Genomic DNA, 27,261 nt, shown 5'->3' with positions numbered 1-27,261 from the left:
ACTGTAGTATGCTGCGATATGCCAAATTTTTGTTTAGTTGCTCTTTGGGAACCACCTTGTTGGTCCAAAATAGATATTTTATGCTTGTCAGAGTGTGTTAGCTAAAAAAAATGTTTTTTCAGGAACAGAAATTTGACTGAAAATGAATGATAAAGCAGCTAATGTCCAAAGAAAAAGACCTCCAGAAAGCCTAAAGAATTATTGCTCAACATTGTTATTGTTATCGTGTGTATGGTCACACCCTACTTAAAATTGATTTCTCACCTAAAGATCAAATATGCAGAGTTTCCCCTTTAGGTAATCACTTTTGCTACTGTTTTGATAATGACAATATTTTTTTTTAGCACTATAGCTTTGGTTAGGGTATTTCTTGACTTCAGCAGCTAGGCCCTACTCATCCATTATTCTGCTTACATGAAAGACAGTGACAGCAAGTGAGGAGATGGGAGCTGTCACAGGACCAGAGAAGAGTTGCAAAAGGGGTTTGGATGTACAAGCAAAGTCTGACTCATAAAAAAACAGGGGTACTGAGGCTGTCAATAGGACAGTGGCATGAAGTGCTATGTGATGATGCAATCACAAGCCCTGAGTGACAGGCTTTACATGGAAATGAATGAAGAGTGCTGATTTGACGTGACATCTTTGTGTTTTGCCCTTTACAGTTAAAATAATGTCCCGACAGCTATGACGGAGTTCAAGACTCCACCTGAGGATGGCTACTGTAACAAATGAGCTTAAGTGTAAATGTGAAAGACCCTGTGTGTGTCCACAGCTGAAGGGTATAAAAGTACAAAATGTCACTTTCCTTGAGATCAGAATCAATCCTATGTGAGGATTTATAATGGGACCTATACATATTTACTCAAGATATCGCTGCTGTGCCACATGTGTACATGCACACAGGTCTTTGCCTTTGGATACAGCGCTGCAGGTAATTAATGAACTCAGGAAACAACAAACTAAACGCCAGAACCCACAAAGTTGATTCTGTTCATGTGGACATAGCGTTTTCAGTGGAAGAAATGTTTTGTCACTCATCCAAGCAAGGTTTTAATAGTTTTGCAATTTTCATTAGTTTTTATTTTTATTTAGTTTTGACTTCAGATTTTCAATTTTATATCAGTTTTAATTAGTTTTTACCAATTGTTTGCTAGTTTAGTTTAGTTTTTATTTTTTGAAAATCCTTAGTTTTAGTTTAGTTTTGATTAGTTTCAGTTATAGTTTTAGTTGTGTTTGCAATAATTAAGTGTAACAAAATCCCAGTTTCATCTTATCAGTCATTCTCTTCTGCTTATCCTTGGGTATGTTGCTATTCCAGCTACCATACCCTGCACCCTGGACAGGTCGCCTGTCTGTCGCAGGGCTAACATGCAGAGACAGACAACTCACATTCCCACCTATGGGTTCTTTAAATAAAGGCAGGTGAACAACCATTGATACCAGGCAACTATAAAACGTATATCTTGGCCCCAATGAGACTATTAACTCTTGCAGCACCGGGTGTTCGTAATTTTGGTTCAAGTGAATTGATAAACTTTTTGAAGGTAATTGACTCACACAGTTGTGTAGATATCCCAGTCCTGTTGTCTCGGGATGCATCACGCTGCCTTGCCTGGGGTTAGCTTCTGTTTTCTGGGGATGAGGGTTGGGCGTGCTCCCTTACCTTCTCAAGGTAAGCTAGGTTAGCCTTCTTGTGTGAGCTTTTCAAGTGCACTTTAAGGTTTGTGGGATTTTTTGCCCTTTAGAAATGTCCCTCATAATTTGTCTGTTTCCACTACAAGACACTTGCTTTATCCAAAACACAGTCATATTCAAAGTAATCCCAAATTGGACTCTGGCGCTTTCTTCCGACTTTTCCTGACATGATTCTGCGCGTGGATGGAGCAGCAACACAGACGACTCGACTAACGTGCTGCCACCTGCTGGCATAATGAGACACAGCAAGAAAAAAATCTGGAAACTAAACTTCATTTTCACCCTTGACTACTGTATGACACGCACACATCAATGAAAACTAAACACATTTTTGCTATAAATTCAGTTAATTTTAGTTAGTTTTGTGAACACTCATTCCAGTTTTAGTTAGTTTTCCTTTTTTTGTTTTTATTTTTATTTCCGTTAACGAAAATGTTTTTTCACTTCTAGTTTTCGTTATTTCGTTAGTTTTCGTTAACGATAATAACCTTGCATCCAAGTGACTTTTTCAGTCTCGGCTGACTGCAGGTTACCCCAGCCTTTTAAACAGTAATAATAACTAAAACTAGCACCACTGCCGAACAATGGGCTGTGAGGTCAGTTTTCTTGATCATTAATATGCAAATGTAATATGCAACCACTGACCAATGACTATTGATCACTGATCATTGGCTATGAATACCATTCACAGAGAGTGTTGGGGAAGGGCCGCAATTGCAGCAGGTCTTCAGGTCCTGTTAAAATTTTGTCAGAATCACATTACATTTATTTTATGGTTGAGTCTATGCCTGTTACAATATTTTACACCCATTTCAATGTAAGAGATAACATAGTAATAGAGTTGTAAAGCCATGCAAATGGTGCAAAACTCAAAACATATGCATAAGAGCCTCCTTCGAGGAATTTAAAGTATGTCTTCTCTTATTGACTAGTGTTGGTGCTGAAATGTGAAATGCCTGGAAATGCCTTTTGTTCTGTGAAGACAGAAAGACTATTTGACCTACATTTTTTTTCACAGGGTCAGCAAGGCTTCTCTTATTTGGCATGAGATTATATGGTCAGTGTGAAAGTGTAATAGTGTAATATGCCAAAGTGTAAGAGCTAGTAAATCTGCTGCACCTAACCTTAAACCCCAAACATGAACCTGTTTCCAGCCTACTCTACTCGTTTTGCTTGCTGCATACAGAATAAATAACTATTGTCGATATTTAGTTTCTTAACTGAAATACAGCTCATAACTTGAGTCATTAGCAACCTGACTGCTAGACAAAAAATTATAATGACCATGGCTACCCGAAGAGTCATTCCTATCTGACATGCTTAAATAACAAATTTTTTACATGAGAAAGATTGTGGCCACGTTTGCATGAGCAAAATATCATTTTAGGAGCTGTGCATTAACAAAAAAAAAAGGAAATGGAAAAGGGAAGGGGATGTAAGACTACATTTTAGCCAATGGTTGACACATGAACAACCAGCTCTGGAAACCATCTCATGCACTGATCAACTCTCTCCTCCTCCATGTCTGGCACTACATGTGTTATTTCAGTGTTATGTGAACCTTTAGTTAGTCCTCTCCTTTTTTCTCCACTGTTAGTCTTCAGAATGTAGTGTAGTGTGAGGGTATAGCAGAAATATGAAATATAGCTTTATTCTGTAGATAATGGGAATAACTGGGCTCAAAAAGAATCACAGGCCACTTTGTTAGGTACAGCTGTTCAACTGTTCGTTAAAGCAAATACCTAATCAACCAGTCGCGTTGCAGCAACTCAATAAATGTAAGTATGTAGACATTGTAGACAAACTGCAGGGGTTCAAATTGAACATCAAAATGGGGACAATTTAAGTGACTTTTACTGTGCTTTTGTTGTTGACCAGGCGGGCTGGTATGAGCATTTCAGAAACGACTTCTCTACTTGAATTACAAGTAGAGAATTACGTACAACCATCTGCAGGTTTTACAGAGAATGGTCTGAAAAAGAGAAAATATCCAGTGTGTAGCAATTCTCATTTGAGGATTTTTGAAACACCACAGCCTGCCTAAGTAATATTGCAGCCCATCCCTTTATGACCACAGCGTACCCATCCTCTGATGGCTGCTTTCAGCAAGATAACACACCATGTCACAAAGTTCAGTTCACGTCAAACTGGTTTCTTGAACTCTCTCTGTACTTAAATGGCCTCCGCAGTCACCAGATCTCAATCCAGTAGAGCACCTTTGGGATGCGGTGGAATAGGACATTGACATGATGGATGTGCAGTCGACAAATCTGCAGTAACTGTGTGATGCTATCAAGTCAACACAGATCAAAATCTCTAAGGAATATTTCCAGCACCTTGTTGAATCAATGCAGTAAAGAATTTAGACAGTTCTCAAAGCAAAATGGGATCCAACCAAAAAAAGTAAGCTGTAATTAATAAATTGTCTATAATAATTGTGTACATGGCTGAATATATGAGAGGATGTGGCTCCATAATCACTACTAAATTCTATAATCTAACCTGAAAAAGCAAAAGTGCCTTTTCATTTTTCAGAGACTTGATTTAACTTCTTTTTTTGCATACTGGTAAAGAATTCTGCTGCTGAAGTTCACTGAGCCCAACTACACATCAAAGCTTTGCAAAGCTAAGACCAAAGACGACCTCGGAGAGCTGACTATCGTGGACGTTCCTGTACAGTCACGCAGGACATTTATGGTGGCCCTTGAAGACCTTCAAAGCCCAGCATTTCTGGCATCTCTTTGAAACACTGTGAAGTCACGCTGGGATATCAGGTGTTACCTGGGTTGTTGCAAACTTATGAAGCCTTTTCCATTTTTGAGCACCGTTGTCATTAAAAAAAAATATAAAGAACAAGTCAAACGGCGTACTTCTTGTACATGTTTTCATTGATGATAATTATGTAATGAATTTAAAGCAAATACATAATTGAAGTCTGCACTAGTCTTTTTATTCTAAGTAATATTTTGCAGGCACTGAGTGTAGGAGTGCACACGGAGGTCTGTGTTTTGAATGATTTTAGTTGCATAGCCTACATGAGGACTTCAAATGCTACTGTATTGATCTGCATACTGTAAGTAAGTCTTCTCCACTAGTTATCATCCCTTTCACATTCACAATTAGCACATATTTCAAAACATCCTAAACATACATTGGTCATTCAGGCCATCTATAGAAGCACAATGCTGTTTTTATACCTATTAAAAAAACAAGAGAGAAAGAGAAAACAAAATAGAGAAGACAGAAAGCAAAACATATTTATTATGTGTAATATGTAATTGTTACAGACACAGAAATAGTGTATAGTGTATATCCTCACTCCCTACATAAAAACATGGCACAAATTACATAAGTAATGGGCCTTCATACAGGTAAGGCGTAGAGAAATCATTGTAGGCTGGATTACAATAAGAAAGCACTTCCAGAGTATCTCCACCTTTACGGGGTTTGAAAAGAATGGATGGGCAAAGGTTTTATAGGAAAATCCCTCATGGATCAAATTTATAACAACCAGGTTTCCTAAATAGTGAGGGAGTAGAAACTGGACTGAAGTGGACTGTTGCCAGCGCTGCTTTGACTACAGAATTTAAGAATATACTGCACCTCTGTTTCACATGGCAGGAGAAAACGACTGTATTCTCTTCATTTTGCAGAAATACCCCCCCACACATTTGATAAACCCTCTCTGGGTTACCACACATTCAAAACCTGATATGACCCTATAAAATCAGGCCTCATAGGAGGAATGAACTTAACTGATGTAATAAACCCCGTCGTGGATATATTGTCACCTATTTACTTATTATAATCCTTCTCTGGATTTTTTAAGTGTGCAGGTTACACTGGATACCTGGCTCTAAATTAACAGCAGCTTTATCAGTTGTAATCTCTCTCAAAGGTCCAAGCAGCCATGATTTTCCCCAAAGAGGTGTAATTCTCACCTCCGTCAGATTCTAATCATAGAAAACTCCAACTTGAGGGGTGTGATTAAAAGCATTGTTGCTAGACCTTGCTCACATGCTGTCCCTCTCAACCTTCCTCCCCCTGATTGGTGGTTCCACCCACTGTACCAGTGGCACAGTGTTAATTTGCTACCCTCCCAACAGCTATACTGCCCGCTTTAATCCATTATTCCAAAATGTCCACCTACCTTTGCCTAGCAATCTCTTTCACTACAGCATCAAATGCCACACTTTTTTTTGCCATGCTTAACACACCCACAAGGTCATCACTAATTCAGCCGTATTCTCCCTGTTCTTCACCACCTACTTTAACCTTGTCAGTTCAACATCCTGCTCCTCACTCTTTTCAAACTCCTGCCTCTGTTAGGCCCTCTGCAGCAGCCCTTTGTGATGAAAGCTGTGGGGAGTATTTCCCACATGAGCTAGGACTGCCGACCTTGGTGGTTAGACTTGGCCGCTGCTATGATTAATGTGTCTACAAGACAAGAAGCAAGTACTTCTACCTGCCCGGCCAATATATATCTTCTTACACACATCATTTCTGTCAATGGGCAAACCAGATGATGGACAGATGTTAACCCGCTTCGATTCCTGTAATCCTCATTGCACAATACTGCTAAAGAGGGAGGAAACAATTGAAAGAGAAGGGAGGTTTAGCTTCACACATACTTTATTTCTTCTCTGAATGATCAAACATGCTGCACTGGGCTCATCTGGAAGGTGTACATGCTGGCTTGTGTTCGATAAGGCAGTTACCTGTGCGTATTTTGCCCTGAGGAAGAAGAAGTGCCTGTGTGTTTTAGGTTGTGATGTTAAAAATCCCTCAAGGACAAATGCACTAAGAAGAAAAGCTGTGCTGCCATTAGGAGCCCCCATACTCCCTCCTAGAGTAGAGCATAAAGGAAAACAAAGCATTCAAGCAATGAATCACCACAGATAGATCTTTCAGGCAGCATAAACAAGGAGCCCAATACAAGTTGGGAATAGACTAAAGTTATAAAAGTCTGAGAAATACAAATATTCACCTTCAGGTATTGAATATATGGTGGCGGTGTCATCTTGTGATGGAATGAGATTTGTTCAAAGAATTCATACCACGATATATGCTGTTTTCATTTAATTGATTTTTAGACCCTGTGTCAATATCTCAGCGGAGAAACACAGCAGTAATTTGCAGATCCCATACAGAACACATTGTTTTTACTGTGCTATTTTCTGCCACTGAATTCACCCCAGCTGTGGAAATGCAAAGTGGTTTGCATTATTTAGAAGTACACGCTAATCCACATACTGGTTATTAGCTTCTAGACATTTTTTTTCACACATGCTTTGAAACTTCTGGTTTTTTTCTTTGAGTTTATGGGGTTTAGTTTGACAGAATGAGCACGATAACACATCAGTTAAAACTATATGGTTCCTGATATGATGATATAAGGTGATATGGTATTCAGTGAGACAAACTTTAATTTATATCCTTGAGAAGCCAAGGTCATTTTGCAGCTACTGAGCAATATATCAGTCTACATGCCAGGAGTTCCCACAAAGTCAAAGGCTTGTAAATGGACTGGTTCTTATAAAGGACTTTTCTACTGTACCTGAGGACAAAGCACTTTATACACTTCTGTCATTCACACCAATTCATACAAGCATGTTTTTTCTATGTTTAAGTGCTTTCTGTGTAACATTCACACTCCAATAGACGCACTGGAGAGCAACTTGGTTAGTATCTTGCCCAAGGGTATTTGATATGTAGACTAGAGAGCAGCCAGGGATGGAATCACCAACCTTGTGATTTGTAGACAGCCACAGCAAGCACTACAGGATGGTGTGGATATATTTTGGGATTCACAGGTATGGCGATTAAAAGGTCATGTGGTTCTGAAAGAAAAGCTGAAAGGTTAGGGATTCACACAGAATTCTGAAATGCATATTTTTTGTGATTTAATGACCTTTTGCCACAAAAATAAAACAAAAACAAAACAAAAAAGAATGAAAGAAAAAGCAGGGACAGCCCCTGCCATTGTGTGTGCAATGTATTATAAATTGCCTCTTTATTTGAGTCTCACACTCACATGCACTAAATGTAAAGATCATTTTAAAACAAAAAAAAATTGGCAGTGATAGATCCAGATACCTGGAAATTGGAGCCCTGGCCCTGATTCTGTGTTAGGCCAGATTGTGCTGAAGTGGAAATGGAAATGTCATCTCTTGTTGCTCTACCATGTCATGTCAGAATGGGTGAGATAGCAGCTCGGTAAATATTAGTCTTCTGTCTTTGAGAAACCACTCAAATCTCTGCCTGCAGAAACTCTAATTTTTGAATGCTGCTAGACAGAATGGGGATAATGTTTACCTGTGTTCAGGATGCAAATAAAAGCTTCAAGAAGAACATGCTCCATTACTAATAGAAAAGGTCAAACCTCCAGCAATAAAGCATCTCAACCACAAAGACTGACACGAGGTTGACATTTTCTCCCAGTGAACCGTTGTTCCATCTGTGCACTTCATATTGCCATCTTTGGGTGAAGTGCTCCATTTTTACATGTGATGCTACAGAGGACCCCTTGACCAGATGAAAGCAATTAGCTCTTTGATGTCTTTGTAATGCATATTTACTGTTTTGGCGAGAGTGCTGCAATCATCTAAACATGTTTTCATCTCTGGAAAGTGCTACAGCAAAGGTTGTTTTGCATAGTGAAACGCATTACTGTACCATAGAAATTGATTTCTTAATGTCACAGTTTTCCGAAATGTCATGCTTATGAAACATAATGAGCTTTGTTCCTGTTTCGATTTGTGCTGGGATGAAGAAAAAGGACAAACTCTCATTAACAATACATCAGGAATCTGATTTCAAGTTACAACAGTAAGAGAACATTTGTTCGCACAGTATTTGTTAATCTAGTGTAGTACATCTTTATACAAATCTACTATAATGACTCAGACCTGTTGGTTCAACTTAAATAAGAGGCTCTGGAAAGCAGGCTAATCATACACCAGCTCTTTAATGAGCGTTGTTCCTGTTTCGATTTGTGCTGGGATGAAGGTCTCTCTGGCATCATGGCAGAGAGACCTGCCATGATGCCAGGTCTCTCTTGAAAATTTTAATCTCGATGAGATTTTTTACCTGGATAAATAAAGGACTAATAATAATAAATGCCCTTTAACACAAGAGTGCTGATTTGAAAATGACAAAAATCGAAGGTTCTGAAGCAAAGTTCAAAGTGAGTCATATGCCATAAAACTCTGTCAAACACTTGTTGACCAAAGGTGAAAAGAAGAAGGAGAAAGAAACTTTTTCTGTGGTCAGATTTATCAGATAGCAGCTGTTTGTGAAAGAAAAGAAGTCTTACAATGTGAAACATGGAAGCTGTCATGTTTTGTGCCTCCATGTAAAACTGATGTCTTGTCAGAAATGCTAGACACGAACGCCGTACTGTGTAGAAGAACCTTTGATGTGTGTTGTTGATACTACCACCTCTTTCATCTCTGAATAGGATTAACTACCAAAGTTAGAAATCTAGTTAATGAGTAATTAACTATTGGTACTTAAATAAAGTACATAACAAGAAAAAGGTGAAAATGATAATGCATATTGGAACACCTTGAACACCTTGAAACATATTGGATATCAATGGAGAAAAAAAATCCTGCTGGATATCGATACTGAGAAAGGATGGATGATGTGTTAGAAACAAAACAATGCCACATCATTTTACACTGGTCCTGCTGATGGGTCAAGGCCATGTCCAGCTCTTTTAAAATAAATGGCTATCTCCTGGAATCTCCTCCATGCTTTTGAGAATGTACTGGGAGACACAGCAAACCTTCTAGCAAAGACACGTATTGATGTGTCGTCCTAGAGGAGTTCGACTACCTATACAACCTGTGTAGGCTTCAGGATTTGCCTCATGCTACCAGTAGTGGCACTGACCCTTGCCAAATGCAAAACAGTGGACTCCACCTGTAAAAGCATTGCTGTTCTCGGGATGGTGTCATAGTTTTTGTTAATTCCATTAACACCAAAGCAGCTAAAACTGATTAACAATCCCTTCTGCTACTTAACTCACCAGATCAATATCACAGAAGTTGAATTGACTTGATGATATACTCTGATTAAAAAGCGTTCCTTTAATTTTTCGAGTGCACGTGTACGACAAAAAAGAGTAAGTTGCATATTTGCAAAACTAGCACTCAAAGAGTTTTTTGCTAAAAAATAAAAAACAAAGTGCCACCTTATTCACACTTCAATGCAGAAATAACATGACAAAATAATTCTAATACTATCAATGGGAAAGGGTAGGAATGTCAGGTTTGGTTTTCTATTCATTATGCAGCACTCGACCTGCTTTTCAGAACCTGAAAAATACCACATTAGCCAGGTAACTTTCTATACTAGCATGTAACAATGTGAATATTTGTTAATAAGCAGCCATAATTAACGCTTTTGTTTTTAAAAGGTTAGGTGACAGAGAGTAAAGGCCAATCATCTCCACAAGCCCTGCACGAGTGGTTGTTAGTGGCTGCTTGATGAATGCGCTTACAGCCTTTGGGATCATTACAAAATAAAGGAATGGGGGTTGTCCAACTGGGTGCAGTCGATAGCAACAATAAAATGAAACAATAAAATGAAACAATACAAAGTAACGCTGAACAATTATTCTGTTCTTCTTGTAACGTTTTTTTGTACTTTTTGTATTTGGCAAAAAAAATGACTAAATGTAATCTGACAACTTCACCAGGAGGTCGCCATTCCCCCAAAATGCTTTTGATAAGTGACTGTTGTCAACCTTAACATCTTCTAGACAAAAAAGCCATCTTTTGCTTTTGCTAATAAGTGGATTTTAAGGAAATCAAATATGTTTAGATTTGTATTTTTACAAACTTATTACACCTTAACAGGACAACAGGAAGGTGATGAGCTAACAGTGAAGCTCATATCAGTAATGTAATGCAGTAAGAGAAAATAGATTTAATTTCCATTTCAATGGCTACTACAAAATAAATGCTTTATTGTAAATAGTTCCCAGGAAGCCACGATAGGAAGCCAGACTTCCAATGCAAACTTTTTCAAAGCAGCCCTGTAAAAAAATTCCAAATGAAATAAATTCATTTGTGTTCTACCTACTGCACACGCACTTTTCCTGCTGAAGAGCAAAACGGTCTGCTGTGTATTAAAAAAGACACTTTGACTGGTTGAAGCTACACATGTGGTTCTACAGACACTGTTTCATGTCTGTCTGGTTTTACATTCCTGCAAAAACACCTCACAAAGGCAAAAGTGTGAGGAAATTCATTTGCAGGTTTTGGCTTTTCGACTCTGCATCAGTGTGCGAAAACAAAATTAGCCTTGATTGGTTCGCCTCCCTCAACAATGGACTAAATCTTTTTTATCAGAGAAGCCTGCAGCATTTGGAAATGACACACCCTGCATGCGATATGTACCAATTAAAGCCCAATTCTGTGCTTCAACCTAGGATGTATATTTCAAATGAAATAAATTACTTTTTTTTCCTTCTCACAACCAAAAAGCAATTTATTAAAAAAAAAAAGTTAATAACATCACACATTTAAATGAGCTGCGGTATCTTCCAAACTCATCACACACAAAGAAGAATCTCGGTCCTGCTGTGAAAATGCCGTTTGACATAAATGCGCCATTATTTCTGTGGGTTTCAGTCCTGCTCAGCATGATCCCCTTTTAGTTTTAATCAATATTTTTCAAGTTTGAAGCTACAGAGGAAACAACTTCTGGAAAAACACTGAGAAACAATAGGCTCCCGTCTTGGCCCTTTCTTGCAAAAGCCAGACGTTTGTAGCAGTGTGTCTAGTAAGAGCGGCTTAAGAGTTAATTTCCTGGCAGTGATTTGTAGGAGAGCAGCATCAACAAGCTGCTGCATACTGGAGCATGAAAACCATTACTTCAATCCCTCACTCCCTGACATTAATAGGATGAATAAATGTTTTTGTTCTCTGCTTAATTTGGATGGATTCATCCAAATGGCAATGAAAACAAGTAAATATCCATCTCAGCTCTCCTCCCGATAACAAAAGACAAAGAGAACTACTCTGCCTTCTCTTTTTCTTCCACCTACTGTTGGAGAATTCCTCTCCTCTGTGCTGAGCTCATATATCAGATGCTAACCAAAATGACTGAGACTAGGAACATGTACTGAGGGAACCCCGTGTTATGGGAAGGGTTTATTTTAAGTCAATAAACCACACAGGAGGTTGTCATGTTGAGTTTTACTCCGTAGTAACTCAGAAAGATTCTTTTTTCCACGGGGCGGGGTCCCAGACGAGGGATGTAACAAATGAGACGCGGCTAGACGGATTATATAATCGACATGAACTAGTAGGTTTAAAAAATAATGATAAGGGTTCTGTTTAATCATAAAGAGCGAAAATAAAATTGTTGAAGCAAATACAGATTATTTTGCTTACACTTAATCACTTTACACGTCCGCACACTGAGTGGAAAGTCATCCAAGAAGCACAGAAGCAGCATTGGTCTAATATGCAATCGTAGCCTCTGCAAGATGCAAATGTAGTCTTTATGCTTATGTCTTTAATATAGCTGTCTATCTGTCTGTATGTTTTACTTTCACTTCACAACATTTTATTAAAGAGTTGCAGTTACTAATTATACGTTGCGCTTGTTAAAACCCCACGACAATGTCAGCAGCTCGGCATTGTATAAACGTTGTAAACAGAGCTCTTTTTCAATACAATAAAACTATAAAATGCATCTTATCCTGCAATTATTAATTTTCTTAGCTGTGTTGAGTTGGTGGTGCAGGTGTGGTTGTCAAACGGCGAGAGCCATCCACATCTACAGCCAATTTAGAATCACCATTTAACCTAACAAGCCTGTTTTTAGACTATGAGATTAAGCCTGGTGCATGAAAACTCCATGCAGAAAGGCTCCAGCCAACCAAGGACCTCTTTTTTCTGAGCACACAGTGCTAACCACTGCAAAGCCTGTTGCTACAATGTATCTTATATGCAAATGGATATTATACAGTATAATAATAAATATATAAACGATGTAACACTTAGAGAAGCATTTGTGGCTGCAAAGTACTTTCAGCGAGTATAAAAAAGGGCCACTGCTTTTATAGCACAGACAAGAAGTGCTCAGATGACATCGTGTAGTATTACTACTGAATCAACATCCAGCGGAGTACAGTGTTTGGGTCAGAAGGCCATGAGCACACTGGGTGCTTCACAACTCTCAGTGGAGCTCAGCAGTTATTCTGTAATGAAAAACGACTACACAAACTCGTGCAATGGACTATATTTTGCTCTGCAATATCGTTCACACACAGACACAAATATCCTCTGCTCCCCAAATCCCTGGCTGAATTACCAACAGTCACTATCTTTAGTTTAGGAGAGGGACATAACAGAGAAAGACAGAGTCACTTACCACACACAGAATAACCCTGGCAATTCAGCAAATCAATGCTAAATCACCACACTGCCGCCTCAGTGCTGTGAGCGCTTTCACATACTCTCATGCTGTAGGCTGAGGTTATTGTGATTGGATCTAAAACTATAGTTTTGAAGGCCTAAATAACTTCACTAGAGGTGACAGTCCAAAGCGGAGATGATTGTGAAGTAAAATGACTGCGATGGCAGAGATATGGAAGATAGAAATCAAAGGTCGCATATAAACCCCGTCAGAGGTGAAAGGCGTCTGCAAGTACGCGCCGTACTTGACCGTTCTCCTTTTCAGAGCATACGGCCGAGAGGATGAATCTCACCTTGGGTTTTGGCAAGAGAGGCGGCCTTTGTTAATTTTTAATGCATTTGGAAACTAGTAATTAAGCCCCCCCACCACCACCACCACCACCACCAACCCCACCACCACCACCCCCAACAGACTGGGAAATTGACATGCTCTGGAGAGCCAGTGAGTAATTATATTTGTAAAGAGCAGTGATACAAGATACTCCCCTCTGACTGGGACTCATTACACATCATTAGAGAGGAGCAGCAACTAGGCACGTGCACGCGCGACACGTGCATGTGCGCCACATGCACACAACACCCCCTCTCCGAAAACCAACCTACACATACATGTGGGCCTTTTGAGGCACACGCGCGCACGTCTCTCTCTCTCTCTTTGTCACACACAAATACAGATCAATGAGAAGAAATCCAAACACGGGTCCTCTTTAGTAAACAAACCAAGCTCCTTGAGCCTCTGACCCAAGCGAGTGTGATGAACCCTAACAGGACAGCACGGACGGTGTAAAACTCCACGCTCGTTATCTCATCCGGCGATAATCGCACCGCGTGGGTCAATGTGTAATTAAAGATTCAATCTGAAATTATTTCTCATTCATCTTAACAGCAAAAGGTTGAATCGTAAAAGTTTAAAAATGGGGCCTCAGAAGTATTGTGGTCCACCCTTTGAAGCAATATTTACCATTATAGCAGCGTAGGGCTAATAGCTACAGGGGGATGAGAGAACAGCACTGGAAGCTCAGAAGATTCCTCTTTAATTGGACCGGGCTTGATGGCAATTCAGCACATCATGGTATCTGAAATGAATCTGTACATCTCTCCTCCATCATGTTCATCTCTTCCTTCTTCCAGTACTTCGCCTAAGTCTCAGTTTCTTTCTCTCTCTCTCTTTTCTGTTTCACTTCAGCAGCTATTTGCATATCATAAAACCACATTTAATCCACTGTGGTCGCTCTTGTGGAAAACACCAAATGCATTAATCTAAATTTCATGACACACTGAGCATCTCTCAATAATTTTTCTCCATTTGAGTAAAAACGGTCTAAAGAAAATGAAATTAAAGAAAAAGAACATGACAAAAGTATTAATTATCTCGGGTCTTGTTCACAAGTGGGGGCAGAGCGGAGGGGGAAACTGTCAGACAGGTTGAGTGGAAGACAGAACCCACTGTGGAGATGAAAGTGACACCAGGCAATCCGAGTCACTCCTATGGTCACAAGCTATACAGTCGGTAATGATTAAAACAACAAGATCACATTTACAACCAGGTGTCTGTGCTCAGTCTTAGACGCTCAGCGATTCAAAGGAGAATAGAGCCAATGCTCCTCTGAGCTCCCGGTTGAGGTGGTTCGGGCATCAGATCACCCCCTAGGTGAGGTGTTTAGGGCATGCCCTCCTGGGTGGAGACCCCTGAGGGAGGGAGACACATGACACGCCAGAAAGATTATGTCTGTTGGCTGGCTTGGGAATGCCTCACGTATACAAGCGGAGGAGCAGGATGTGGTATCTGGACATCTCTGCTTAGACGCCTGCCCCTGTCACCCGGACCCGGATAAGCAGCAGAAAATGGATGGATCGATGAACAGATAAATAAAACATTCATCACTGACATTTAACATTGCTTGGTGCTGTTCAGTTTATTGAAATCTTGCTAGTAAAATGTTTTTCCGCCTCTAAATGAAATCCTCTGAGCAGACGCATTAGTGGTGTCTGTTGTTGCCTAATAGTTTAAGTGTATTTTTTTCCCCTCTCTAAAACGATTTAAATATTCAGATTGTTGTGTGTATTTCAAAGGTGTTTACTGCATTATTAATGTACTATTCAGGCTGCCTAGGGACGGAGGGAGAGCTGTATTAGTGTCAGAAATTGTACTTTGAGTTGCCTTGTCTGTTTTCACTTTAAAAATCATCTCGTCTAATTCGCTCATCCCTTTAAGCAGCCTAATTAAAACAGCTTTCTTTTTTATTGAATTTTAACAAAGCAAATATTTACAGTTTTCATGATTTATTTGTTCTTCATTTATAGGTGTTGCGGTGGTTTAGTCGTCTCACAACGAGGAGACACAGGCCCGGCTGGAGCCTTTCTGTGTGGAGTTTGCACATTTTCTATCAGAGTACTCTGGCTTCCTCCCACAGCTCAGAGACCTCCAATCCACGGCTGTAGGCGTAGGATGGTTGCCTGTCTCTACGTATTGGCCTTGCAATGCACTGGCCACCTGTACCCTGCCTTTTCGCCCTATCACAGCTCGAACAGACTCCCCCCACCCACCCATGTCAGATGACCATATATTATCTAGCTGTTAAAGCTTGCAGTTCACTGTATTCAAAACAAGCAGTTAATCCCCTCCATTTAATACAGTTTAGGGTAGATTAGGGCTGACACTGTTAACGACACTCATTTTCTATATAAATATGGAAACAAATAGAAATAAAATCATGTAATTATGAATTCTCACACTCTGAGTATTACAATTTGTACTTTATGGCTGAATATATGCAGACAGCATAGTGTTAATTGGTCTGTCATGGTGCAATTTCTCTCTGGCCCTGGTTTTATTTGGTTTATATGAGTGTGTCTGTAATAACAGTTTAAAGCCGTACCGTAGGGAGATTATCAGGCCATGCTACAGTGATGGACATTATCGCTCAACTACATGCATCGCTTCTTCTCCGCTCATTGCTCAGAATGGCTGTTGGGGAGCTCACCAAGAGAGCTGCTTTGTGAACTGCATTTTGGAGTGTGTGCGTTTGTGCAAGCTGCCAAACAACATCAGTATATGTGTGTGGGGGTTGCTGTTGCTTTGTCCCAATGCCTGCACTCATAGTGTGTGCATGTGTGTGTGTTTTTAATGTAGTATGTGTGTGAATGTGCTCATGGGTTCACACGAGTATTTGTATGTGGTGTATAAGGGTGTGTGTGCACGCATGTAGAATGACATTTACTGAAATGTGGCAGTGAGAGAAGAAACATCTGACTCATAATTGAAGTGCCATGAAAGAAATATGAACAAGAATCTGTATTGGGCTTACGTGCTCAGGTTTAACCAGGGGCAGGAGCATGAGGCAGCATGCTAAGCCAGTCCTCTGACTATCTTACCACCCCGAAGGCTGATTACAATGCTCAAAATGATACTTGGGGAAAAAAATGACAGAGGAAAACACACAGTATTCAAGGTGAGCAATCCTGATGATAAAATCGATAGGCCGTAGCTCTGTGATCTCCATCAAAAAGAGAGTCTAAGATGAATGCAGTTTCTGTGATTCAGCATCTCAATGTCCTGGAGGATAAAGCAGTCACCCTCCCGCTCTTAATGTGTTGGATTCTTTGAGCACCAAGGTGAGGCAGACAGTTTTTTTAATATATAAAACCGGTGACATCCTATATTTTTACTGTTAAAAACAAGTGTCATGAGGGCTACTACGAGCAATCATGAATTGATCCTGCTAACAATTTATTTGCCTGACAACCCAAATCACGATGTACTGTAGCTCAGTCGTTTTCATCCCACATGTCTGTTGCCCTTTTGAAAAATAAATCACATGTGACAGCTCATCACAGGTTGTAGAGCTGGGAGGAGTTCATTTTTCAACAACTGTTAACTGTTATAGGCATTCCCAAGCTACAACCTCTAGAGCTGCTGATGGAGATTTTTTTTTCTTTCCACAGTTTAAATTATGCAGTCTGAATGAAAGTATCACTATTAGAGACTTGATCAGATTCTCTGACCATTACACAGGTGGCTGTGGAATTTTTAAAATTTTAATTTTCTGACTGATAGCATGTGTTGATGTGAATTTTTAAATGTTAACAGTGTGTTCAAGAAGTCCGTGCTTCAGTTTGGAGAATGAAAGTCAATGTTTCTTAGCACTAATCAAAGGTATCTATGGCTGTAACCATATATGAACATATGCACTCATACAGTTTAATGTACGTTCACACCAAAAGTGAAGCAAAGGTTCGTTTCACCTCACCTTACCACATTAATTCAGTGTCAACCTGTGAATATTCAGCCCTAGCAGTCATGGGTATAAGGACTAGTGCAACCATATTCTCACAACTTACCATGAAGTAGGGACGTTTCTGGTGATTTATTTGCTAGTTGTTTAAACAAGAGAAAAAAGTGAACATTAGTTGAATCGTACAGCTCCAGCTGCCCTCAAACAGACTCAGTAGTATCTCCCTTCATTTCCAGTTGTCCATCACTTTAGGAGAGAATCACAGTGGATGGGAGAAACCAGTGTGATGCAAATTGTTCACCAAAGTAGAAATACATTAATCTACATGATTTGCCTCTATCTGGACCACCCAGCAATTTATATATCAAATATGTATGAAGGGTGACTTTGCATTGTGCAATTGGGGTTGTTACTCAAAAAAAGTAATTTATTACACATTACTTATTACTTTTCATAAAAGTAATACTGCACTCAACTTTGTTATTTTATGTTATTGTTACTGTACTTTGGTGTTACTCCATAAACTGACCTGAAAGGCATAGCTTTGCGTTAGCATGCTGTCTGTGCAGATGCCTGCCGAGAGCCACAGTTGTGTTAGTAGTGTAGCAGTTGGCTCCGTACCGGACACAGTTTGCATTTCATAACAGCACTTTTGTCCTTTTGTGTAATAAAAATAAAAGTAATGTCTATATTTCCACTTCTCAAAAGCTGTAGATCGCTACACCGTTTTCTTCCTCCCAGTATACTTGATGAAATCAGCTGACTGTAGCGCAAACATGCAGACAAAGAAAAATATATTGTTTTTTCCTTCTATTCACAGTGTACAGATAAATATAGAGCATTTCCTTAATCTGAAAGTAATACCTAATTGTAACTGTAATGTAAATACTTATTTTAGTACAGTAATGTTACATTATTGCCTTACTGAAAAATGTTTGGAATGTGTTACACCCAACACTAACCAAGCCTGCTAGCATTGGCTAGCATCCCAACCATCTGAAAACAGTCTCTTCTGGAGCCAAAATGCTAATAAAGCAGAATAATGCCTATATCCACATCTTATCCATAATTGCACATTGTTCTTCTCTATCTATAAATACATTCACCAAGCAATTTCCTCCTGAGTTGCATGCATTTATTATGATAATTCATTGGACAGTTTTGTTTTTTTGTGAGTTAATCTCCGAAAGCTAATACACAAAATGCTCAGCTAAATACAATCACGTGCTCTGCTACAGGCCAGCTCAGTGTGCAATGGCAACGGTTGCTAATGTTGTATAACGTTAGCGATCTTTAGATTTTGCTGTTTTACTGTGCTTTTGGTGTTTATCTGCATTGCTCAATCACTTCGTTCCAACACCCCATGATTTTTCCAATTTCTCTTCAGTATTTTTGCATGTTTGCCATTTTTGACTGGTGGTGACTAAGTTTCTCGGGCTTGTTTGTGCCTGAAAATAAAATGTTTTTAAATATTCAGAGTATGTTGGAAGCAACTGGGTTTGGACTGATAGGGCAGTGAAGTCTGAAAGCACTGAGGAAGACTGGGTTTTTGTCTTTTCGTGGGATTTACTGACAATAGGAAACACAGAATAAAGCGGCTATATCCTTTATGCTAACAGCTGCCAACAAGTTCGATAAAATCTGAAGCAATATTCTAAAGAAATTCAGCAACATGGAAATTTCATTTTATATTCAAATTGTTTGTAGTCAGGCCACATCCACTCTAAATGTAAAAAAAAAAATAAGTGAGGAGGGAAATCAACTGTGTCAGAGAGATGGATGGAAAAGGTACAAAGCTCGGGTAGTGCACTAACAAACTCCATTTTGTGTTGCTGCAGCTGTTTCCATGGAGCTCTCTGTCTCTCCTTTTTGCTCTCTCACTCTTTCTTTCTCAGCTTCTCCCTTCCCTCTCTCACTCTCTCTCTCTCTCTCTCACACACACACAGGCTTACACATACACACACATGCACAAGTGTCTGAAAGGGGATTCAGCTGCATGAGTCAATGCAACCAACCGCAACTCAGAGAGAACCTCTCTTTCTCTCCAGCACACTCTTCCGCACTCCTCTATCCTTCCAGCATCACGCCCATCTTATCATTTTTTTCTACTTCATTTCAATAATTTCTTAATTTATTCTAAACCCCAGTCACAACAACAAACCCACATTATGCAGCACACTCAATTACTGTGATTTTGATACATGAGCACTACATCAACAAGCCAGTCCATGTATTTACAGTCCTGCTTTTCTCTCTCTCTCTCAGCCTTATTTAGAGTGTATGTGGCAATCAGCAGAGCTCATTACTTCTAAGCTAGGTGCCCTGCAAAGCTGCCCCAGAAAATGTCCTTGAAGAATAAGGTGAAGGAAATAAAAAAAAACCAGAGAGAGGAAAGGATGCTTACCGAGGACTCCAACGCGGTAGTTGAGAGTGATAACGATGACATTTCCGTAGCTGGCCAGCACGCTCCCATCGATCATGTTGCCTGTCCCCTCCATGTAGGACCCTCCATGGATGTAGACCATCACGGGCTTGGCCCCAGTGTCTCGTATGTCTGCAAGAGCGGCCATCATTAACATATTCACAAAGCCGTCCATCCTCTCTGATCAAGGGTCAGCGCAGATTCAGATAAAGAAGTTATAGCACATAGTGGTCACAAACAGACAAGCTGACGATCACCTCCCAGATACCAGCTGTATTCATTCAGTCTTCTGGCCTACTAATGGAACTGGAAGCATTATTCTTTTCATATCAGCTGTACGAGAAACAAATGACTGTCCACGCTTTTTCTTTGCAGTCCAGCTCTATTATAGGAATCAGCTATCTCATCTAAAAACGTGGTGAGTCATTTACTTCATATAAACCAAACTATTAGGCTTGTATTTGGTTTTGCATTGACTCCCAGGAGGCAGACCCACTTCCTAATATAGACATGCAGGAAGCCATTAGGGAGAATAAAGAGAGAGGTACTCTGACACATCTCCTAAGCAGGGAGAAGGCTAATCTGGCCTGACAGTGATAGGGAAAACACACTGGCTAATTACACAATGCTACCTCGCGCCTCCTTTTTACACAGGCCTATCATGCCGCCACAATTTATTTGCACAGTCCTGCTTGGGATTGCAGGCAGTTAAAATGTCTGCTTCACTTTTGGCAAAATGCTGTTTATTTTATTCCTGGAGCAGTTTTTGATACCCAGCTGGAGCGACACTCAAGCCAGATAAAGCACATCCAGAGGTAGAGGGATGAAAAAAGCCTCTGTCTGAGGAATAGACTGAATTACTGACTGGCTAGCTAGAGCTGGGAGACAAGACAAGAAACTCTCATTTTCACTTGTGCTCCCCCCTGCATTCGGTGCAGCTTCTTGCCTTCCCCCTCCCTTGCTTTGTATCACTTTCACTCACAGACTCTCCCCTGTCTCTCTCCCTGTTTTTTCTCCCGCCTTCTCCCCGTCTCTGTCCAACTCCCTGCCTTTCTTTTTGTCCCCCCCACAAGCCCTGAGAATGGTGAGAATGAGAAGGAGCAGGAGTGCAAAAAGTGTGGATGACATCGGAACAGAGAGGGAGAAAGAAAAACACAGAGACTATAAGGAAGGAAGGAAAAAAAAGGAAAGGAATACAGATAGAAATGGAAAGGATATTAAGAAAAGAGCAAGAGAAATAAAAAAAGGAAAGAAAGCAATGGGCTCGGATTTAAAAGGATGGTATTGTATTCTGGTTGCTATGGTGACTGAGAGCCAAAATTCAAAATCCTCAAGAACAGCTAATCGCAGACCACATCCTGAACAGGCTAATCTGCATCGATCTGCAGGCGCTCCTCATCGTTATGCACCCCAACACATTAGCATGCTCAACACAGAAGACAACTACTTAGATGCATTTTGTCCAGACACCCTTTTTTTTGTAACCCTCTATAAGAGAACTTAGCCTGTTTCTTTTTTTCTTTTCTTTTTCTTTTTTTTTACATTATTCCCTTGGTTATTCATGGCCCTGTTACATTTTAAAGCAAAGCAATAAGTTGTACTATATATGATGTGGCCTTATTTATGGATTCCTTTATCTTGCTGGTATCTGAGAAGGCTGCACAGTGAAATATGATTTATAGCTGACACTTCTCTGTACACACACTTATCTTAGACAAGAGGAGGAGGGGATGCATGGGGTGAGAAGGCATGAAAGGTACAGTCAGAGAAGGGAGGAGGAGGAGGGGTTCAGAGAAGCAAAACGATATCCTACACAAGCTATTCAAAACAAATGGGCCACAGATACAAAGAGAATGGCAGAAAGGAAGAAGGAACAGGGGGCAGAAATAAGAAAAAAAAGAGATTAGTCATGTCAATGTTATCAGTCACCTCTTTTGTTGATTTACATCGTGTCTCCATGACAACAGTTAAATCCCTTTGGGAGAGCGATACAAAACATTCGAGCTCCACTTGTTCTAATCTATTCATTGAGTTGATCTGATGTGGGAGGTGTCACATAGATGTGATATACAGCTCTCACTCATCTGTTGTCAGAGGAAGATATGTACGCAACAGATCCCAATCGGATTCTGGTTTACGGTGAGAAATGATAATCCTTTACGGATACATCTGGGCCGATGACTAAGTCTTCTTAACCAATCAGATCGGAGTTTACTTGGTCACGGTTAATGGCCTAATCTAGTGAAGCAGGTGACTAAGTGGCTACCTCAAAATAAAAAGCTGCTTCCTGATTCATCGTTTCTCCGGGGGCAAACACATCATTACATCAACACACATATTCTTAGAATCAAAATTTAGCACAGAGCTGTGGCGGAAAAGAAACAGAGATTTATTCATTAATGCACAGGCTGGTATATTTGCAATATGAACTCCATGCACAACAAGCTCAGAATATTACAGAAAGACAAAAACAAACTTGTGTTTTGGAGATGGGCAAAAAAACGTGATTGATGGCAATGTAGATGAAAGCTGATGTGCAATGAAGAATGAACTCAGCGGGGGGAGAAAAAAATATAATGTATGTACACTTTTGTCACATTTATTTTAATACGACGTGGTGTCATGCAGCAGCTACTACACAGTGACACTCATACACTCCCAGCACGTATTACACAAACAGCAAATAAATGTCTCACTGTGGGGAAAAAAATTGCCTAATGAATGAATAAATCAAATGTTTTCCGTTTGGATGGTAGGTGCAGCCAGAGTTAAAAACATATAGCATGAGCTTTAAAAAGCAACTGAGGGGCACAACCTTTCATAGGTTGCCTCACAGTGGCTCTGGTCTGATTGGAGTGTCAGTGGGAGGCATAACTCGGGCCTGAGCTGAGCCCCTTAGTATTGCTGCTGCAAGCGAAACCCACCAGGAGGGTTTGGAGCACTCCTTCCTTTTTTCTACAATCTTATTTTCTCTCGCTACCTGTACCTCCACCTTTTTGTCCTTTTGCTTCTCACTCCAATGAAAGCAGTCAGTCATATATCTGACGTTAAGCGCCCCGGAACTGGCCTTGACACTCCGGACTAAGACAGGACAAAGGCAAGTGGAGATAAGTGTCGGTGGCATTCACTGTGTCAACACTTGGTGAAACATGGTGGCTGTCAGCGGCTATAAGTGAGGGCTGAGGTTTGGGGGAACAGGTGACAATGTCCTGATGTGGCAGGACATGACACGCAGCCTACTGTAGTGCTCTTGTCAGGTCAAGCTTCACGGTCCACCCATGATATGCCCATTACTGGCATGTTTGCATTTAAGAACGGGATATCGCGGATACATTTCGGGAGGATCTTTAAAACAGGGAAAGCAACTACAAGAAACTATACAGTGGATTGTTTCATTGCCAGTGTCACTGGTGGTATTCTGAAAGTCACTGAATGTTTCCTAATATTCACTTTACACCAAAGCTAATGAACTAGCGCTGCGTGGCTAGGCAATGGGAAAGATAAGAGGATCAAAAGTGTGAACACACAGAGACAAATTACAAATTCTCTATTTTGTGCTAAGAAAAGCCAGCTAAATGAGGAACATTTATAAAATTTGAAAAATTTAATAAATGTTGAGCCAGTAGGGCTTTTATAATCTGCTATAAGACAGAGATGGGAAGGGCTGGAGTAGAGCTGTCACAGTGTCATATTTTTCCCTTCATGACTATTGTGGTTGAAAAAAGAAAACCCATGACAACCTAAATATCATCACAGCACCACATCAATAATGTCAACAGTCAACTTTATCAATAACTTTGTTTATTGTCTGTTGTCTTTTTTTTGCAGAATAATGAAACTGACAATATACAGTTGGGTTCTTTTTTTGATACTTTTTTCCCTTTTTTGACTCTGTGCACCACCGCTGTGGTTTTAAAGCAAACAGTCAAGATTGTGACTGAAGTGCAGACTTTCAGCTTTAATTTAAGGGATTTAACAAATGTATTGCATTAACTGTTTAGGAATTACAGCAGTTTTTATACAGAGTCGCCTGTTTTCAAAGGCTCAAAATTAATTGGATGAACTAATATAATTTTAAATATGAGGATTGTTTTTAATATTTGGATCAAGAGCCTTTGTAGTCAGTGACTCCCTGAAGCCCGTGGACATCACCAAGTGCTGCGTTCCCTCTTTTAAGATGCTCTGCCAGGCCTTTACTGCAGCCTCCTTCGGCTGCTGCTTGTTTGTCGGTTCCTCTGCATTCAGTTTTGTATTCAATGACTTAAAAGCTGCTCTATACTGGGTCGAGATCAAGTTACTGACTTAGCCACTGAAGAATTTCACATTTTGTTGTCTTGAGAAACTCTTGGGTTTTGCAGTGTGCTTTGGGTCATTATCTATTTGCACTGTGAAGGGCTGTCTGATCATTTCTGCAGCATTTCTCAGGCTGAATCTGAGCAGAGAGGGCAGAACTGTATACTTCATCCTGCTACTTCCATCAGCAGTCACATCATCATAAACACTAGTGACCCGGTTCCAGTGGCAGCCAAACATGTCATTGCCATAATATTGTCTTTGAAGATGATGTGCTTTGCTTTGGATCATGAGCTGTTTCTCTTCTTCTCTGCACTTTCTCAAGTTAATCTTTTCTTTTTTCTTTTTTCTTTTTAGATATTTTCTGGGAAAGTCTAATCTGGTCTTCTTATTCTGGATTTTATTCTGGGAGGCATCTTTTGGTTGTATACAATGATCCACCTACCTCCTAGAGAGGATTCCTGACTTGGCTAGATGTGGTGTAATTTCTTAACCTAGAAATATTTCTACAATCCTACAATCCCACTTGACCTTTTTGCCTGAAAGATCACAGTTAATGCGAACAATTAATTGAATATTTTTGTTGAACCCCTTGAATTAAAGATGAAAGTCTGCCCTTCAATCGCATTGTGGATTGAAAAATTGCCAACTTTGAATCATTGTCCAAATATTTATGGGACCTAACAGTGAGTGAACAGTAGTGAGACAGTCTGTAACCAAATTATTCCAATTATTAAAATATTTATGATCTTGTCATATATGTATTAAAACACCTCTACGCCAGACTATGTGATTGTTCTCCATACCTGATATGTCTGAGTAACTAAAATTAAATTAAATTAAAAAACTGAAAATAGGATAGAGTAAAAGGGAGAAGCTTGTGAGCGTGTGCGCCTCTATTAGGAACATTGACTACACTAAACTTAATGGGAGGAATGACCTTTGTGTGAAGATGACATCTTGCTTCCTGGATGCTGTGCATGTGTGTTAAATATGATGTTGGAATCAGGGTAGATAGAGTGTGTAAATGCATGAGGATAGAGAAATGAAACACGGGGATAGCCAGTGGTTGAGTTAAATGAAAAGAAAGACAGTGTGAAAAACCTACAAAGGCTATTAGCCAAAGCCCCTTATAGCTGGCCAGGATCTAGTTCAGAGGAGGAAAGCAGTAGAGGTGCTGTCATCCCTAAGACTCACAGACAGCTGTTTGCTGCCAGAATGAAAGAGAAGTAACCCTTTAGTCTTTCAATAAAGCCTGCTGTCCTTGACATGAGTTTAAGAGCTGGTAACTGTACAAACACACTGCAAGCTCGATGACAGCACACGAACAAACACACTGCAGCGCACAAACCCTTCAGACCTGCTCTGGCATTGTATGAGGAAAGAGTCAAAGTGCCTCTGTGAACTAATTCAAAGCCTTTCTCCACTCCGTTCCTGACAATTTTTTCAAAAGAAGTCTGTTTTTACATGTTTTGCCTTCCCAATTATTTTGTGCCACTCAAGAGGAAAGGACAAAGAAAAAAATAAAGATGACAGTACCAGTCTGGCTCTCCTACCCTTTGAAATGGCTCAAATGATGCCCGTACGGATCAGCCATTAGCAGCAATGCTTATCTTGGAAAGAAGCTGAGCAGTAGCATTCCAAAGATCTCTGCATAAATGGGCTTCAAGGGGCACGATTCCTCTTCTCTGCCACATCAGAGAGAATAGGATAGTGGCAGAATAGAGAAAATGGTGTGTGAATTGCCCCCACTGTCGATTTGCCACTCTCCAGGCTGCCTGAGCTGAGCTGAGGGCTTTGCTGGATAGGGATCCAGTCAGGCCTGTGCGATGGAATTAATGGTAATACCCAGGCAGGTGGAGCTCAGCTCTGCTCTCTGGCACAGCCCGAGCATCTCTAAGGGTGGGGGTAAGTCTGCGTGTATCTGCATGTGCTCGCTGTCTTCTTAAGTGTTTGCTTCTAGAGCTGGGCAGCAAGCAAGTTTGTGTGTGCACTGATTTAATGGATGCGAGCGAACATGTCTGAGTGTGTGCGCGCACACTCTCGGTGGAGGCATTCCTTCTGATTAGAGCTAAGTCTCAAAGCGCCAAAAGACAGAAACACACAGTTCTATTTTTCATCATTGGGATAGGGCTGAGGCAGCAATGGCGCAAGACAGTCCATAGGTGGAGAGCAGACTGCTGCTTCTCACAGGCTATCACTAGGCGCTCTACCTCAGCACCATTGCTATGTTCCACCTGGAAGATTTAGCCCCTACATGGACTCGCTTACTCTATTTACATGCCCACCTTTATCTAACAACAGCAGGTAGGTGATTGAAAGCTTGCACTCCCCTTTACAATGCAATAACACCGTCTGTAAAATTGAGTCTTGATTGTGGGCTGGTGTAAATCACAGCAACTTGGCCTCCATGCTTGTTTTGCAGGCGGGAGTGTTGTGCAGAATTTGAATGCACTTTGCGGGTGCCAGTGGGTTGACTGTTACTCAGACAGACAGATGGACACACAAAGGGACAGACAGCAAGACACAGGAAGGGATAAACAGGCAGATATGTTAAAAACATGGAGCCTTAGAAAGAAATACATCAATATAATAGTAGTGCAGTATAATATATTCCAGACTACATATTTCATTGCTCTTATCTCTTTGTCTCATTTGAATACTTTTACTGGCTGTTAGCCGGCCTCTTTATTGTAAATTTATATATTACGATTCCATACTTTATATTTCTTTGGCAATAAAAGAAATTCTTTATTGTTCCAATATTTATTTTGATTTGACTTTGAGAACATGTCTGGAGGGGCTATAACAGGGAGGAGGGCAGTTCAGATATATTGTAGGGAGGAAGCAAATTAGGCCAGGATAGACAGACAGCCAACTGAGACCGCATGGTAATGCTGGGAGGAACAGACTGAGAGATGGAGGGGGTTAGACAGGCAAAGCAGGCAAGACAGTAGCTCTCGCAACTGAATGAGAATGTGTGGATAAGATGTGCACCAGCTCAGCGCGGGTGAGAGTGCGAGTCATGCTCGTGTTGTGATTCTACTTGCCCTTTAACTTGAGTGCAAATGTCTAAATTTCACTGGTGATCCCTTGACTGTAGGCACAGATTTTGGTAATAATAGCAGTGCTACCTGTGAGAGCAAATGTACGTAGGACTTACAAGGACTTTGTGGTTTGT

The 27,261-nt window shown here is 40.3% G+C and overlaps 1 protein-coding gene across 4 annotated transcripts in view; it reads right to left on the bottom strand.

The window, feature by feature from the left end:
* Positions 1-27,261, bottom strand: part of nlgn3a (neuroligin 3a) — a 133,499-nt gene that overhangs the window by 68,518 nt on the left and 37,720 nt on the right. For all 4 annotated transcript variants that reach the window (XM_006781603.3, XM_035910931.2, XM_006781604.3 and 1 more), the window contains one exon: positions 19,770-19,919. In XM_006781603.3, the coding sequence (XP_006781666.1) occupies positions 19,770-19,919 (150 nt within the window). The remainder of the gene's footprint in view (positions 1-19,769; positions 19,920-27,261) is intronic.

Source organism: Neolamprologus brichardi, chromosome 2 (genome assembly GCF_056152115.1).
Source record: "Neolamprologus brichardi isolate AB-2024 chromosome 2, ASM5615211v1, whole genome shotgun sequence".
NCBI lineage: Eukaryota > Metazoa > Chordata > Actinopteri > Cichliformes > Cichlidae > Neolamprologus > Neolamprologus brichardi.
Note: the sequence above shows the minus strand (reverse complement) of the source record. Positions and strands in the feature narration are given on the sequence as shown.